At 46.2% G+C, this 15,042-nt stretch overlaps 1 protein-coding gene across 3 annotated transcripts in view; it reads left to right on the top strand.

Moving 5' to 3' along the window:
* Positions 1-15,042, top strand: part of ACAN (aggrecan) — a 48,531-nt gene that overhangs the window by 12,630 nt on the left and 20,859 nt on the right. For 2 of the 3 annotated variants that reach the window (XM_054078059.1, XM_054078060.1), the window contains 7 exons: positions 8,140-8,216; positions 8,751-9,122; positions 10,398-10,572; positions 11,061-11,188; positions 11,783-12,076; positions 13,801-14,313; positions 14,826-15,000. In XM_054078059.1, coding sequence (XP_053934034.1) covers positions 8,147-8,216; positions 8,751-9,122; positions 10,398-10,572; positions 11,061-11,188; positions 11,783-12,076; positions 13,801-14,313; positions 14,826-15,000 — 1,727 coding nt within the window. In that variant the 5' untranslated portion in view covers positions 8,140-8,146. Of the gene's footprint in view, positions 1-3,027; positions 3,138-8,139; positions 8,217-8,750; positions 9,123-10,397; positions 10,573-11,060; positions 11,189-11,782; positions 12,077-13,800; positions 14,314-14,825; positions 15,001-15,042 lie in introns of all 3 variants that reach the window. The other variant, XM_054078058.1, reaches the window with a different exon arrangement.

Here is a 15,042-nt window from a genome sequence, read left to right as displayed (position 1 = left end):
AGTAGAGAGGATTTTGAGTGTGAGCTTCAGCTAGTCTCAAAGGCTCATTGTTCCCTCGAATCTAGAGGTTCTGGGAGCTGTTTGAATGTGGCTCTTGCTTTCCATACTGAGCAGACACTCAGAATTAGGACTTGGTGCTGATCCCATGCCTTGCATGAAAAAGGGTCCAGCTGTTGTCTGCTTGCCATAATGGACATTTTGCAATTTCGCTGAAGAAAAAATTTTTGAGTGTGTGTGACAGTGACAGACAGTTCCAGTTTTCCTGCAAGACAACTAGTTTTGGGGTGGCCAGTGATATTGGTTTCTGCTGTTCTGGAGCCTGTGTGTTTAGCTTGCTTCTGATCTCTTAGTTGTTTGTGGTGAAGGACAGAGAGGAGCTCTGGACCCCACATTATGGCTGAGGTGCACTCAGATAACATCACCAAAGAGCATTAGCAAAGCTATTTCTGACTGTTCATTCCTGCAGTGGCAAGGGGTGCTTGAGGACAGGAGCCAGCTGAGGCTCAAGATGAAACCTGACATTATTCCCAGTCTTCAACAAATGTTCTCTGTTTTGTGCCTTACGCACTAAGAACACCTCGGTGCCACCAGTTTGCCATCTCCTGTAGGAAGCCAAGCAGCCAATGCTGAAAGACTGTCAGTGTGTGGAGGACTACATCACATCCTCAATGACAAAATATCTGAGCAGTTACTGCCGTGTGTCTTTCTGATTGGGGCAAAAAAGGATTTTATTGTTCCAGGGATGGTTTCAGAAACAGGCAGGAGCAGCATCCAAGTTACTCTGTACATAAAGACCTTAGTCTTAGAATGGTTTGGAAGCCAGACAGAATGGAATATTTTTCCTATTTTCTTTACAGCTGAAAAAACATGAAAAATCACAGGAGTGCATTTACTGCCATATTCTAGTTCCAAATTTTGCCTTATTTAAAAAAAAAAGAAGAAGAAATAAAACTGGTTTTGCCCATCCCCCTCACCTCCCCCCTTCCTTCCCTCCCATTTCCTGGACCGGGCTGAGGTTTTTAACAGAAAAGCTCTCAGTCCTGCACAGAGGCTGGGAACATGCAGAGGGACAATAAAGCGTTTGTTCTTGGAGATCATAGAGGAACAGTCTGTATATTACACGGTGGAGAAACCACCGTTTGACACTGAAGCCTACAGGGACGTGGGACATGCTGTCTAAACATACGTAAGAACCCTCCTGATGTCTCTGCTGGGTGATGATGTCTCTTCAGAGCCCATCAAACTCTTGGTCCCCTCAATGCTGGTGCCTGAAAAGAACAGTGCTGAGATAAGGCTGGATGGAGGTGACTGCGTGTCTTGGAGAAGCTAAGGTCCATTCCCTGTCAGGAATAAACATGGGATGGAAAAGCAGTTCAGCAGAGAGAATCCAAGGCTAAATGAGCTGGTTCAGGAGCCTCTTTAGATCAACAGTTTTAAAGGAAATATTTTCTTTGGAAATACATTTATGCCCAGGCATATCTTCTAGGTAATGAGTGGCATTTAACTAGCTGCCAGAAACAATATGTAAGCTTAAAATGACCCATCCAAAAGGATAACAGCAGGATTAAGAGTGATGAAAATAAATATAATTGCAACAATGGTGATTAACATGGTCTGGAACAAGCAAAGGCCACAGGAGAAACTGCAGATAGGACTCTATCAAAATAGACTAAAACAGAAAAAAAGCTTTCCAGCAAGTAAGGTAGACTGTGCTGAAAATGGGCCACCTGGCTATTTTCCACTGTACAGTCTTACAGTGTAGGCACTTTGTTGGACTCTCACTATAGCGACTTTTCCTTTTCTTGCTCCCTCTGGATTCTTCAGGCCTTTGCAAACCTGGGGATAGAATTGGAAGAGCAAGGGGTTAGACCTGTCTGTGCATGTGTACACACTTCCCTCCGCACACACTTAGATTCTCAAATAAACAAATTTCTGTGCAGCCAGTTTAGGACAGTCTGCACACAACCTGATGCAGAAGCACAGCCTAAAGCATAAAATAAAGTGGCAATAAACTTTAGTGAAAGAGACAGTTGTTCTTTGGGGTGGAGAGCTCCTGAGCCTACCAACATTTCCCGACTCTGTCTTTTTTGGAAAAGCAAGAGCTTTTCCTGAGTTCTTCCTGGCTCAAGATGAATAGGAGAGGGCCTTATTTCTATCTTGGTCACTGGTTAGAGAAGGTAGGATGGTGAGGATTTTTGTGGCAGTTTGGTTGGATTCTTGTTCCTCCAGACTGTGTGGTACCCTGCAAATGGACAGTTATTCTAATGGAGAGGTATAGCCATGACCTTGTGTAACTTGTCCTATCTCCTCCTCTCTTCTCACCACAAAAGCTGCCTGCTCCAGCCACTCTCCCAGCAAGTACATGTAGAGTTTTGCAAGAAAGTAATCTGCAGGGTTGGTAGGTGTTTCTGTAGCGTGGACCTCACAGAAAGCATAGTGTGATTGTTAACGCTTGTGTGGAGGGCTCTGTGCTGCAAGAATTAGTCTCTCCCAGCAGTCCCCACTAGAGCTTGGAAAATCCTCTCTTATTAGTAACCCTAGGAAGAGCTCCACCAAAGTGTCTGCAGAACTCTTCAAGGTGACCTTTTTCTACTAGAAGATAAGGACCCTGCAACTGAACTTCAGGCTGTCAGCAGTGACCTGGTACATCCTATGGATTCTCTAGCGGCCAGGCTACCTTGATGATTTTCAGAGTAGTTAAATGGGGTTACTTCCAGAGGCCTGTGTTATCTATGACAATGTGGTAGGGGTATTGACCATATTCCAAACATGTTGGGTCAGGTCAGCTTCTCTCCTTAGCCATTCAGCTACAGTTGGGGGCCAACCTTGCTCAACGATGCTGAGCAAGGGATGTTTCTGTCCCTGGTTAGCCTACTCCAGGCTTTACTTCACCTTTATTCAGTCATGCAGCTCAGGCACTTCTTTATCCCTGAAAACTCTTGCTCTGTGCCAGATCCCATCTCAGCAAGCACGTACTGCTCCAGATCCGTTCTCCCATGTGCTGATCTGTGTCTTTGTGCTCCTTAGGCACGGCTCATCTAATCTGAACTCGCACCTCTGTAGAGAGAACATCCACATTTGAGCTAATCACCCTCCTATGCTCTGACTGTCAGTGGAGAGGGACCATCAGTTTTGAGGTATGTGCTATATAATGTTTTAGACGTTGCTTTGGAGTGACAGGAACAACCTCCCCAGCTCCCTTGGCTAGACAGACCCAGTCTCCATCATCTGTGCTACCCTTGTCTGCTCAGACAGACCTCTGTCTTTACTTACTTCCAGAACTGCTCCTCCAAGCAGCTGTTTGCTCACTGCCATGTGCTTGTACCTCCCACTAGAGACAACAGCGAGTAGAAGTAGTGCAGCACAGAACCATTACTGTAACAAGAGGATGTAAATCAAAGACATTCCCAGCCTAGTGAATCCTGACTAGAACTGTGTGCAGACACAGGGCTGGATCTCTTTGGCACGCTTAAGGGGAATGAAAAATGGAGATCAACATTGCAAACAGCACCCTGAGGAGTAGGTTGGGTTTCTTACTGGCAGAGAGTCAATGCTTTCGCAGAATACACCCAGAACATTGTTATTGTGATTTGTTTAACCACTGCTCACAAAAAAAAAAAAAAATCCATTGCCTCTGGGCTTCTGTGGGATATGAGAAGACTGGGGGTTTTTTTTCTCCATTGCTAAATCAAACTGCAATTATACTTCTGGTCCCAGCTGTCATCATATGAGGCTATTTTCCCTTGGGAAAGATAGGCATAAAACTTGAATAAGACTAGGAGTACATGAGCTTGTCTTAGCTTTTGAGACAAAGTGAATTTCCTCTATTTAGGGCATTTTGTTCAGTGATGTTTAATTGATGCACAGATGAACCTGCTCTCCTCCTGCCCACTGCCAACACACACACATATAATAACTGTGTGGGACTCAGAACAATACCACTTTGCTGTCGGCATTGATTCTAAAAATTTTTTCAGCCAGCCAGCTCCTGTTATATCTAAATGCCTCTGTTTCCATGCTCTAGGATATTTTGATTCTTTGGTAGGTAGTTCAGGTCTAAAGCTGCCTGTCTGTCTTGGCTGAGTTTATCGCTTGACACTCAGGGCTGTTCAGCTTTCTTGGGTTCTGGCAAAACACAGAACCTAAAGATACCTGATTTTAAGAGCCTGGAGAAGTGAAAGATTTTGTTTAATGCTTGAAAGGGTATCACGATTAAAGACTTGGTTACTAATGCCTACAAAAGTGTTCTCTACCTGAATCCTCTCCAAGTGCCTTCTGCCCAGGAGGGTCCACCTCAGCTTGCAGGACTAGCGTGGTCTTTGCCTTCATATTTCTCCTTTTGTCCAAAGGATGAGAATGTAGCATATCCTGGAGTGGCAGATTCGGAATCGTGCAAGTAGAAATAATCTGAAACTACCCTACAACTTCAGTTCATTCCAGGAAGACAATTATTAACTGATGTCGGGCTGGTCCATAATGGAAGCAGTGACCTACTCTAGAAGGGCTCTCAGTTCAAAGGTTATTTTTCCCTGTAGGAAACATTCCTCTAACCAGAAAATAATATGCTTCAGAGTGGACTTCAGTTTCCCCCTAAAGCTTAAAGATATGCTAATATGCAGGAGCTGTGTCTGCTTCAAATTTTCTGCAGTGCTTCATGTGTTAGCACTATAAGTTGGAGATGTTCCCCAAAATACAGGTTAAGCCCTTTTCCTTCTTCTCTACTTGCAGCTTACCTCTGAATTCCTTTCTCCCTGCCTGGCACGCAGCCAGAGGGTGCCTAGCCTGAGCAGGGAACTGGGTTAATTTTACGGAATTACTTTTTTGCCTTAGATCCTGCAAGGCAGGTAAAAAATGTGTGTGATATTCATAAATATGGTCCTTTGTACTGCCTAGACCCAGGCAAGATGAATAATACAAAAGCAGAGATCAAAATAGTGATACACTCATAGTCATGAATTTTCATGTTGGAAGGGACCATTCTGGGCTGATCTCCTGTGAATATAAGCCCCTTAAACTTCACCCTCTTGCCTCTGTACTGATCCCACTAATTTCCATTTGCTCAGTCCATGTCGTCCAAAGAGATAGTTGAGTCTGGATTTGAAGCTGCCAAGGGGTAGAAACTCCATTGCTTCCCTTGGTACCAGATCCAATGACTCATGACCCCCTGTTTAAAAGGTAGACTTCATTTCCCATTTGAATTTGCTTGGCACATGACTCCTAGCTATTAGTTCTGGTGACGACTTTTTTTTTAGATCAAAGAGCACTTTAGCATCAGCAGCTTCTGCTTGAAACACTATTTGTGCACTGTTGTCAATTCTTAGTCTTCTTATTTTGTATGTTGTCGCAACAATTAGACCCAGACTTTCTAGTCTCCCCTTGTAAGGTATTTTCTAGAGCTTTCAGATCCTTGCTAGGGTATATATTCTGCATAGTGGATATATGTTTATGACATCCTTATGCCAATCCAGAGGCACATGCAGCATTCCCATTTCTTACCACAACGCACCGACGGGTTGTTTGGTTTTATGTCAAAGAATGGCGGTAGCTGTCCTGACTCTTCCTAGGATACAACATCCTATTGTCAGGCATGTTCTGTATCTCCTGTATAATTTTATATTTCATTCTATTAAAACATAGTCTATTTGGAATTTGGCTCTATTACTAACCCTCATAGATGCCCATTAGAAATACCTTCCTCAATGTCACTGTCCCTCAGATGGCTCCTTTTAGAGACCTGTCAGCTAGTCTTCTGCTAAACCATCTTAATGTGTGTACTACCAACATTGCATATCCTCATGCATGGAACCCTGTGAAAGTCCAATGTTGTCAAAATCTGGTTACATTACACTACAACCATGCAGGCAGCTTTATCGGACAAATGTAGAATCATGCCAACTCGTGAAATCAATTTCAGAAACATCTGTTTCATATACAAGTGCCTCAACTAAGATTAATATTATGCCTAGTTTTCAGTGCTTAATGAGTTGAAGTCTGTACCAGATTTTCCATTATTTTCATAGAATCATAGAATCATAGAATAGTTTGGGTTGGAAGGGACCTTAAAGCCCATCCAGTTCCAACCCCCCTGCCATGGGCAGGGACATTCCACTAGATCAGGCTGCCCAAGGCCCATCCAACCTGGCCTTGAACACCTCCAGGGATGGGGCAGCCACAGCTTCCCTGGGCAACCTGTGCCAGCGCCTCACCACTCTCATGGTGAAGAAATTCTTCCTAATGTCTAATCTAAATCTGCCCTTCTCCAGTTTATACCTGTTCACCCTCATCCTATCACCACAAGCCTTTCACCATTTTGCCTGGAATTTATGTCAAACAAACTAGCATGTATTTATGAAGCTCATTGTTGTATATCCTGGCTGACTATAGGCACAGTGTTTTGGTATTCGTGACCTGCCCCAGTGCTCCAGCGCAGATTATGAATGAATATCAGTGGGCCAGCAATTCACTCAGCCACCTTGTTAAGGACTCGGGTATGACTGTTTAGCCAAGCTGATTTCAGACTGTTTATTTGTAGCAGACGGTATTCCCGATTCTCCTTGATTTCTGATGAACAGAAGGCACTGCATGGCTCCCCCACAGCCCATCCTATGGGTACGTCCCTCTGACACAGTCCAAGTACTGACTGTCAAACACTTTGACCTCTTCTGCAATGTAGCAGTTGACTTTGTACTGGCCATCAATAGAGTAAAAGGATGAGGTCAACTGTCATGCTGCAGAAGAGGCTCATAATATGTTGCTTATGCAGATATCATTCCTAATGGGAGAGAGACCCAAACAGCCTTACAACTCCACAATTTCTCCTTGAGGTTGGCACTTACCTGATATTTTATTCCCATGTCCATTAGAAACTGGTATGTCCGTTTGATCTTGTTAAGCCCTACAGCTGTAAACTCAAGCCTCCATGCTTCTCTGCTGATGTGTTCCAGCCCTGTTCTCTCCTGTTTTCTGCCAGTATAGCTGTCTCTTTTAACTAAAGTTTTCAAAAATACAAGATATTATGATGAGTCAGGTTGAAATGAATGAGGACATGGAAGTAATTTTTTTCATAAGTGAAAGGTTAATGCTGGACTGTACAGGATAAGGTTTATTTTTGGCCTTTTCTTCTGCCAGTGAGGACATCTAATGGACATTTCAGCAAGGTCAATAGGCATATACTCAGAATGTTCCCCATCAGTTGAAGTCAGCTTCTAGATCACAGTTAAACGGCCAGTTTTTGAACAGGTGACCTCAAAGGAAACACCAGTGATTCAGTAGGTGTGGTCCTTCTTTCTGAGTCAGTGCTGCAATGAGATGCCAAATGATCCTGTATTGCCAAAGGACATGGGTTTTATTTGAAATATTAAAACTAACTCAAGCATTTGTGCCTATTTAAAATCCCATGATATTATACTGGATGATAACACAGTAAGGATTAATTTAGCTGGCCTCCCTATACTGTTTCTGCCATTCAATGTTAGGAGGATGCCCCTTCCCTTTCCTAAAGCTTCCAGAAGCAGCAAGTTGCTCTGAGTAATTGAGGGGTCTCAAAAGGAGATTTTTAGTGTGGAATTAAGGTGCCCAGATTTGTATCCTGTTGATTTCTTGTATCAGTGTATTAAAGTCTTGGGCTTTTACACCATATAGAACACAGATTTCCCTTCAGAGCATTGTAAGGTATACGCAATACATCCAACCATCGTGCCTGAGAGCCAGTGTTGACTTGTGTGGAGGATGGTGGTGAAGGGCAGCTTCTGTTCTGAGGTGAAGGCTTAGTGGATGTGACGGTGCCTCTGGAGTAAGTACAGAATAAGTGTGAAGATCTGTTATAAAATTGTCTTTCTGCTCCACAGGGAAGACTGAATCACAAAAGAAAGAACATAATAAGTGATCTATAGTAATACTTCAACCTATTGCATATAGCAGAGCATCTTATTTATTTGTCACATGGACTCATTTCCTGAAGCGAGAGGCACTTTGAGACAGCATTTTTCTCCAAGGATCGGCTCTCACTGCCAGCCGCATGTGGGAGGCTTAAGGGGGGGCTGAAAGCATTGCACCACCCTGCAGCAGCATCCCCAGCACTCAGCGCCCTATGAACATACAGCTGTCATAAATCCTTTCTCCCTGTGTTGTTTCTTGCAGGTAAACTATGACCACTTTACTATTAGTGTTTGTGTGTTTGCGAGTCATCACAGCAGCCACCCCTATGGAGCTCTCAGGTACGTGTCCCGGACATGGGAAACTGGGATTGAGCAATGTGGTGCACTCTGCTCCCATCCCTCAGCATGGGCAGCTGCCAGGAATAAGCGTACCCAAGATCTGATCTCTGTACACGCAAGGCTCCTCTATCTGGATGGCTTCTATGCCGTAGCCTCTCACTGTTCTTGTACATGGGGAGTTAGCTCTAGGCAAAGGCAAATTTATGGGGAAATTGAGGGAATTTCAGCATTCCCCTTTTTAAACTCTGTCAGGTGTGCTCTTGTAGCATGGACAGCAGCTACACTGCAGTAGCCCGTTCCCATATCCAGAACTGGTCCAAAACCCGAAAGCAACCATGGTGCAAGGGTCGTGGTTGTAACTTCCCTTCCTGCAAGTTATTTTCAGCAGACTAAACCTAAAAGAGTACATCTGAATGTGTGGGTACAGGTTTGCAGAGCAGATCATAGCATTGAAGTACACAGAAGAACCAGATTAAATAAATTTGAATTAAATGTATTATTGATGTGACCATTGCTTTTTTTGGGAACTGGCAGACAGTAGTGATGGCCTGGAAGTGAAGATACCTGAGCAGTCTCCCCTGCGTGTTGTCCTGGGAAGCTCCCTGAACATCCCCTGTTACTTCAACATCCCAGAGGAACAGGACACCAGTGCTCTGCTGACCCCGAGGATCAAATGGAGCAAACTCTCGAACGGAACAGAAGTTGTCTTGTTAGTGGCCACCGGTGGGAAAATCCGGCTCAACACCGAGTACAGGGAGGTGATTTCTTTGCCAAATTATCCCGCCATCCCCACTGATGCAAGTTTGGAAATCAAGGCGCTGAGATCCAACCACACTGGGATTTATCGCTGCCAAGTGATGTATGGGATTGAGGACAGACAAGACACAATAGAGGTCCTAGTGAAAGGTGAGATCCTGCTCTTGCTCTTTCCTCTCAACAGTTTGCTGCCTGGCCTGGGCAGAAGGGAGAGAGGAAAAAAAATATATGGGCAGAGGAAGTACTGCTTTCCCCATAGGCATGAACCCTTTCAGTCAGGTCGCAGATAAGGCAAGGGGTCAGCAAGCAGAAACCATGGGCCAGGCATTTATTCTAGCAGAGTAGGACCAGACAAAAGAAATCAGTAAAATGACTCATGGCAGAATATATGACAATAAAATAACTCTTCTGGCAGCAGATGAGTTACAAAGACAGCAAGTTGGCATCCTTGGCAAGAGGTGGTACTGGAGATACCGTGCTATTGCTCAGAGGGGTGGAGGTGGAAACAAGGCTGTCATAAAGTCCTTTTATTTCTTCCAAGCATTTTAGGAGATGGGATGCCCTCAGCTGGAGAAATGGTCTGTCCTGGAAAAACTTTCCTCATCATCTTGCAAAGCATATCCCAGTAATAGATGGGATGAAATAATGAAAGTTTTCTACCATCCTTATCTTTATTGTGGTTTTCGCTTTCTGAGTAGCATGTGGAGACGGCTTCCACTATAACAGTTAACCAGTGAGTCTCTGGAGGAGACTCATTGCCTCCAGGCGAATTTTCCATTTGACTCAGGCCTGCTCATGCCAGACCAGAGTGTACCAATAGCCATCCTTTTTAAAGACCCTAATTCATCAAAAAATATTATTTAGATAGGTTTACAACAGATCTGGATATTTTAAGCGTATTTGCCTCTTGTTATTGTTTCCTGGGTGTTTGCACAATGATTGACACTCTGCACCCTTGGTCCTGAGCAGGACCTTTGGAGGTGATATCTTTTAAAACTGCGCAGTCCCTGCTCTGCCCCACTGGCTGATTTCTGAACTGTGCATTGAAAATGCTGCACAGAGCTGTATCAGGAAAGTATTGAGTCCTTCTGATGGTGATGGAGGTCAGTGTTCTGGGTGATGGGTTTCCTCCCACTGGTCACAGTGCTATTCCAGTACTGGCTTTTAATAGGCAATGACTTTGTTACAGCACCAAGGGAGAGCAGTCACTGCCCTAGGTCACCACTGTGTTCCACAAGGTTCTGCGAAAGGACTCCACCAAGTCACCCTTGGCTTGAGATGCTCACCTAGAAATAATCATCATAAAGAGTTTATAATTTCTGATTCACATGTGGTATCCGTTCTTTGAATCCATAACTTAATTGGAAGGAAAGGGGCTGGTTGTTCTCCAGCAGAAACGGGAGTGATGGCCATTGTGTTTTCCAGGCGTCGTATTCCACTACAGAGCAATCTCCACAAGGTACACCTTGAACTTTGAGAAAGCAAAGCAGGCTTGTATCCAGAACAGCGCTGTCATTGCTACGCCCGAGCAGCTGCAAGCTGCCTATGAGGATGGGTATGAGCAGTGTGATGCCGGCTGGCTGGCTGATCAGACTGTCAGGTAAGGAATGGTGGAGGGGAAAGGAAAGTGACAGCAGAGTCATTAGGGAAGGGTTTCAGTAATGAAGTCATCAACTGAAAATGTTTGATTAATAGTTGCTAACCAGCAGCTTTTCTAATTGCTGGTGTGCGGAGGGAAGTGTTGGTTTGCAAGCCATTCTGATCACTGTCCTCCTCAGCTGGTGCTGCCAGCTGAGCGGACAATGGCTTAATCCTGATCTTTCATCCTTTCTGAACAAAAGACATTCTAGGGCAAGATTCACAAGTGAGGCTCAACCATACCGAGTTGTATATCCCCCACTGGGGAGGCACCTTGGCCTGATGTCTTTGGCTGGTGCTCCCAGGGACCTGTTTCACTCAGGACCATCAGAGGGAGGGCAGGACAGTAGATCATCCTTTTCCACAACCCAGAAAAAAGCCATGAACTGTCACACACTGCAGCTGCCAGGGTTCTGCCATCCCATTCCTTACGCATACTCTCTCCTCCAGGTACCCCATCCACTGGCCCCGAGAGCGCTGCTACGGCGACAAGGATGAATTTCCAGGAGTAAGGACCTATGGTGTCCGTGAGCCAGATGAAACCTATGATGTTTACTGCTATGCAGAGCAAATGCAAGGTGATTTGTTGCTTCTGTTGTTACTAGGTGAAGAAGCAGCCATAACTCTGATTATGGCAAGACTGGACAGCAGTAAATACAGAGGCAAAGGGCCTAAAGGAAAGACAGGTTACAGGTGGAAAAGCATGTACCCCAACAAGGCCAGATGTTCTCTACAGTCTGTTAGACCTTGGACAATTTAAATGTCAAATGACTGGTGCAGAGGATGGAGTCTGTGTAACCTTCACCAGAGTCCAAGCCACCCTGCGTGTCTCTAGTCATCCATTTGAAGGCATGACATTCAAAGGTGTCCATCACGCATGCTTATGACAAATATTCATTGAAATATGCACATCAGAACTCAAATTTTCGTTTGTCTTCCTCTTGCCCTGTGGCTCCAGCTGGTTTGTTATGTTTTGCTCCAGCCTGTATTTGGCCTGTAAGACTCTGCTTCTTCTGGTCTTTGACAGCCACCGACACGGGCTTGCCATTCAGCTGTAATACACTGGACTTTTTGACTCATCCAGAGTCTCAGGAGGCAGGGAAGGCAAAAGAAAGGGAATGGGGATTGAATTCTACACCTAATTCCTGTGCTAATGGATGGTGTGATTTCAGGTAAAGTCTTCTATGTCACTGCCCCTGAGAAGTTCACCTTTCAAGAAGCTTTCGACAAATGCCACAGTTTGGGAGGCCGTTTGGCCACCACGGGAGAGCTGTACTTGGCCTGGAAGGATGGCATGGACATGTGCAGCGCAGGCTGGCTGGCCGATCGCAGCGTCCGCTACCCCATTTCCAGAGCACGGCCCAACTGCGGAGGAAACTTGGTGGGCGTGCGGACAGTGTACCTGTACGTCAACCAAACAGGGTACCCTCACCCCGACTCTCGCTACGATGCCATCTGCTATACTGGTGAGTGCATTGGGGCTGATGGGATTAAGCAATGTGGTTCTACACACAAGAAAGCTGGAGTTTCCTGGACAGAGCTAACTTCTCGCTTCTTTTATTTGTATTTTTTTAAAAAGGAGGGGGAAACAGGTTTGAATTTAGTCCTCTGTTCATGTTCATGTAGGAGGCAGTTCCAGAAAGTGCACAAATGCCTGAGGTGTACAAGGGGCTCCTGAGGAGGTGGTTGTAATACAGCCCTCTTCTCTCCAGTCCTCCCACACCCTCCGGCCTTGGTAGCTCTCCTGGAGACACAGAGCAGAGCTCAGGCACTTCACGTACAAGACTTTAAAGGCTGCGGATGTAAAATAAGGAAAAAGAGAACAAGTCTGACTATATGTGTATAGTGCTGTGATGTGGTACAGACATGGGTCTGTTTCCACATTGGGATAAATCAGACATTAACAGTCTCTGACAGTCAGAAATGGGGCAACGTTGCAGCTAAGAAGTCGAGAGCATCCCGGCTACTCCTCCTTTCTTCTAACTGCACACTACTCCCTGCAGCAAGAAGAGTGCAAAGCACAGCAGTATATGGTTTATTCAGGGCAGCCAGATGATGACATTCAAAATGGATTGCTATCTTTAAGAAAATAATAACAATATTTTCAAATGTGCTTTGAAACCCCTTTGATACCACCTATTGCGCCAAGATGAATGCATGATCAGTGTGACAGGAGGCCCTGTAGAACCATTCAAACCCTTTGGACGTATCCAGCTAAATGGCCAAGCTAAACATTGGTCCACAAAGCCAGTCTGGTTATCTCAGGGCATGCATCTGAAACTGCTGAGTACAGCCAGTCCTTGTCTGAATATCTCTATCTAATTCTGTGCATCCCTTGAGGTCTGAGAGGTACTGGCTAAAATGAACTAGCAGCAAAACAGAATTGGAAATAAATAGAGCAGGAAAAGCAGTATTGGGGAAAAAGCCTGACGCTGCCTCATTATCTTCACCTTCCCAGCTGAGACCTGCCTTGCTGAGTATCCAAATGTCCCAGCCCTGCCTCACCCTCCCAGTTCGGATTTATGCTGCTCTTTGAATCACCATCCTTGCTGTAGACTGACCTGCTCAGTGGCACGTTAAGCACGTTCGCCTACACCCAAGGGATGCGACTTGTCAGAGAAGTGATTTGGGAGGGGAATGGAGAGAGCTGTTTGAATGTATTTGCTACAGCAAGTGGCCTTGGCTGTCCTTGTGATGAGTTTAGCATACTAATATCTGATGAGTTCTTAAGTCATCACCTGGGCAGAGCAGAAGGAGATCATGATCCTGGTGAGACTTCATGTGAGGACGCAGTGGTCCTTCTTTCACGGCTCAGACCTACCGTGGAGGTTAACCAAACTCCCCTACTTCCCACCAGCCACCTTAAATTCCTTGCAGCAGGCACTAGAGGTCAGTGCAGACTCGGATATGGGCAAGGTGCTCCCGGGAAAGAGAGCTGGAAGTAGACCAGGGAAAGTCCTTTCTGATTTTCCGGCTGCAGAGCGTGCGGTGACCCATTGCCTCTAACTCAGGAACACACGCTCCACGCTGAGGTGTTGTAGACAGACGAAGTAAAAGCATTTCTTTGACCAGACCATCATGATTTCCCTGCTCCTCATAACCCTCAGCTTTCTTGGAGGCAGCGTTGGCGCAGCACGCCTTGCTTGACTGATCTCGTCCTCTCTGATTGCTGCTTTGTCTCTTGATGCAGGGGATGATGTGGAGACTCTGATCCCAGGAGAGTTCATCGATGAGAGGGAAAGTGAGCTGGGCAGCGGTTTCACTGTCCAGACCGTCACCCAGACAGAAGTGGAGCTACCCCTGCCACGCAATGCCACCGAGGAGGAGGCCCGTGGCAGCATCGCCACCCTGGAGCCCATTGAGATTACACCCACTGCCACCGAGCTGTACGAGGGCTTCACTGTCCTGCCTGATCTCTTCACCACTGGTGTCACAGCAGAGACAGGTGCCCCAGAGGAGGAGAACATCACCAGGGGGGATTTCACAGGAGTGTGGGCTGTACCTGAGCAAGTCACCACCATAGCTTTAGACACTGCCATCACCACCAAAATGGCAGAGGTGAGCTCGGTGGAAGATGTCGTTGGGGTGACGGCCACACCAGGACTAGAGTCTGCCTCGGCATTCACAGTGGAAGATCAGCTCGAGAGAGTGACAGCAGCCCCTGGTGTCGGTCTCCTCCCTGAGCAGCCAATCTCCCCCATGGGTAAGTCCCCAAGACTCCGAGAAGCCTGAAGATCAGTTTCTCTTAGAGGTAACCTCTCAGTTGAAAACAGCCTGAGCTTCTGCTGGCGCAGAGGGCATCCAAGTCCCTGGAAGTGGTCAAGCCTGTTTGCGGTCAGGGACAGGCTGAATGCCTCCACTGTGGTAGGACAGGAGGGCTGAGAAGGAGGCTGTGGGGCCACCCGGTCATGTGCTGAAGAGGGCTCCCCAGGCTGATGCTTGGGTCTGCAGTTATCACACTCTGCACTCCCATGTGATTCTGGGTCCAGGCAAGGGGAAAGTCGTGGCAGGAAGATCCTAGGGGAGAACTAAGGAGATTTCAAGAACATCACCCTTGATGGCAATGGAGCTTAATGGATGAGGCATCTCCATTACAGTGGGTTTGATAGGCACTGGTCCTTGTACTGTTGTTGGGGAGACACGTTGTCTGGTCACACATTCCAGTGAGGAGGGGTTCCTATATCTGCTGTCTCACCATGGCTTCTCTTCTCCCAGGTGTGGTGTTTCACTACCGTGCTGCCACCAGCAGATATGCCTTCTCCTTCGTCCAAGCCCAGAAGGCCTGCCTGGAGAACAATGCAGTTATTGCCACTCCCAAACAGCTCCAGGCTGCCTACGAGGCTGGCTTTGACCAGTGTGATGCCGGCTGGCTGAGGGACCAGACAGTCAGGTAAAACTATAATGACTAGAAGACTCCTGTCCAAATTGAGGC

Source organism: Cuculus canorus, chromosome 12 (assembly GCF_017976375.1).
Source record: "Cuculus canorus isolate bCucCan1 chromosome 12, bCucCan1.pri, whole genome shotgun sequence".
NCBI lineage: Eukaryota > Metazoa > Chordata > Aves > Cuculiformes > Cuculidae > Cuculus > Cuculus canorus.
The sequence above is the reverse complement of the archived record's forward strand: the minus strand, read 5'-3'. Positions and strand labels throughout refer to the sequence as shown.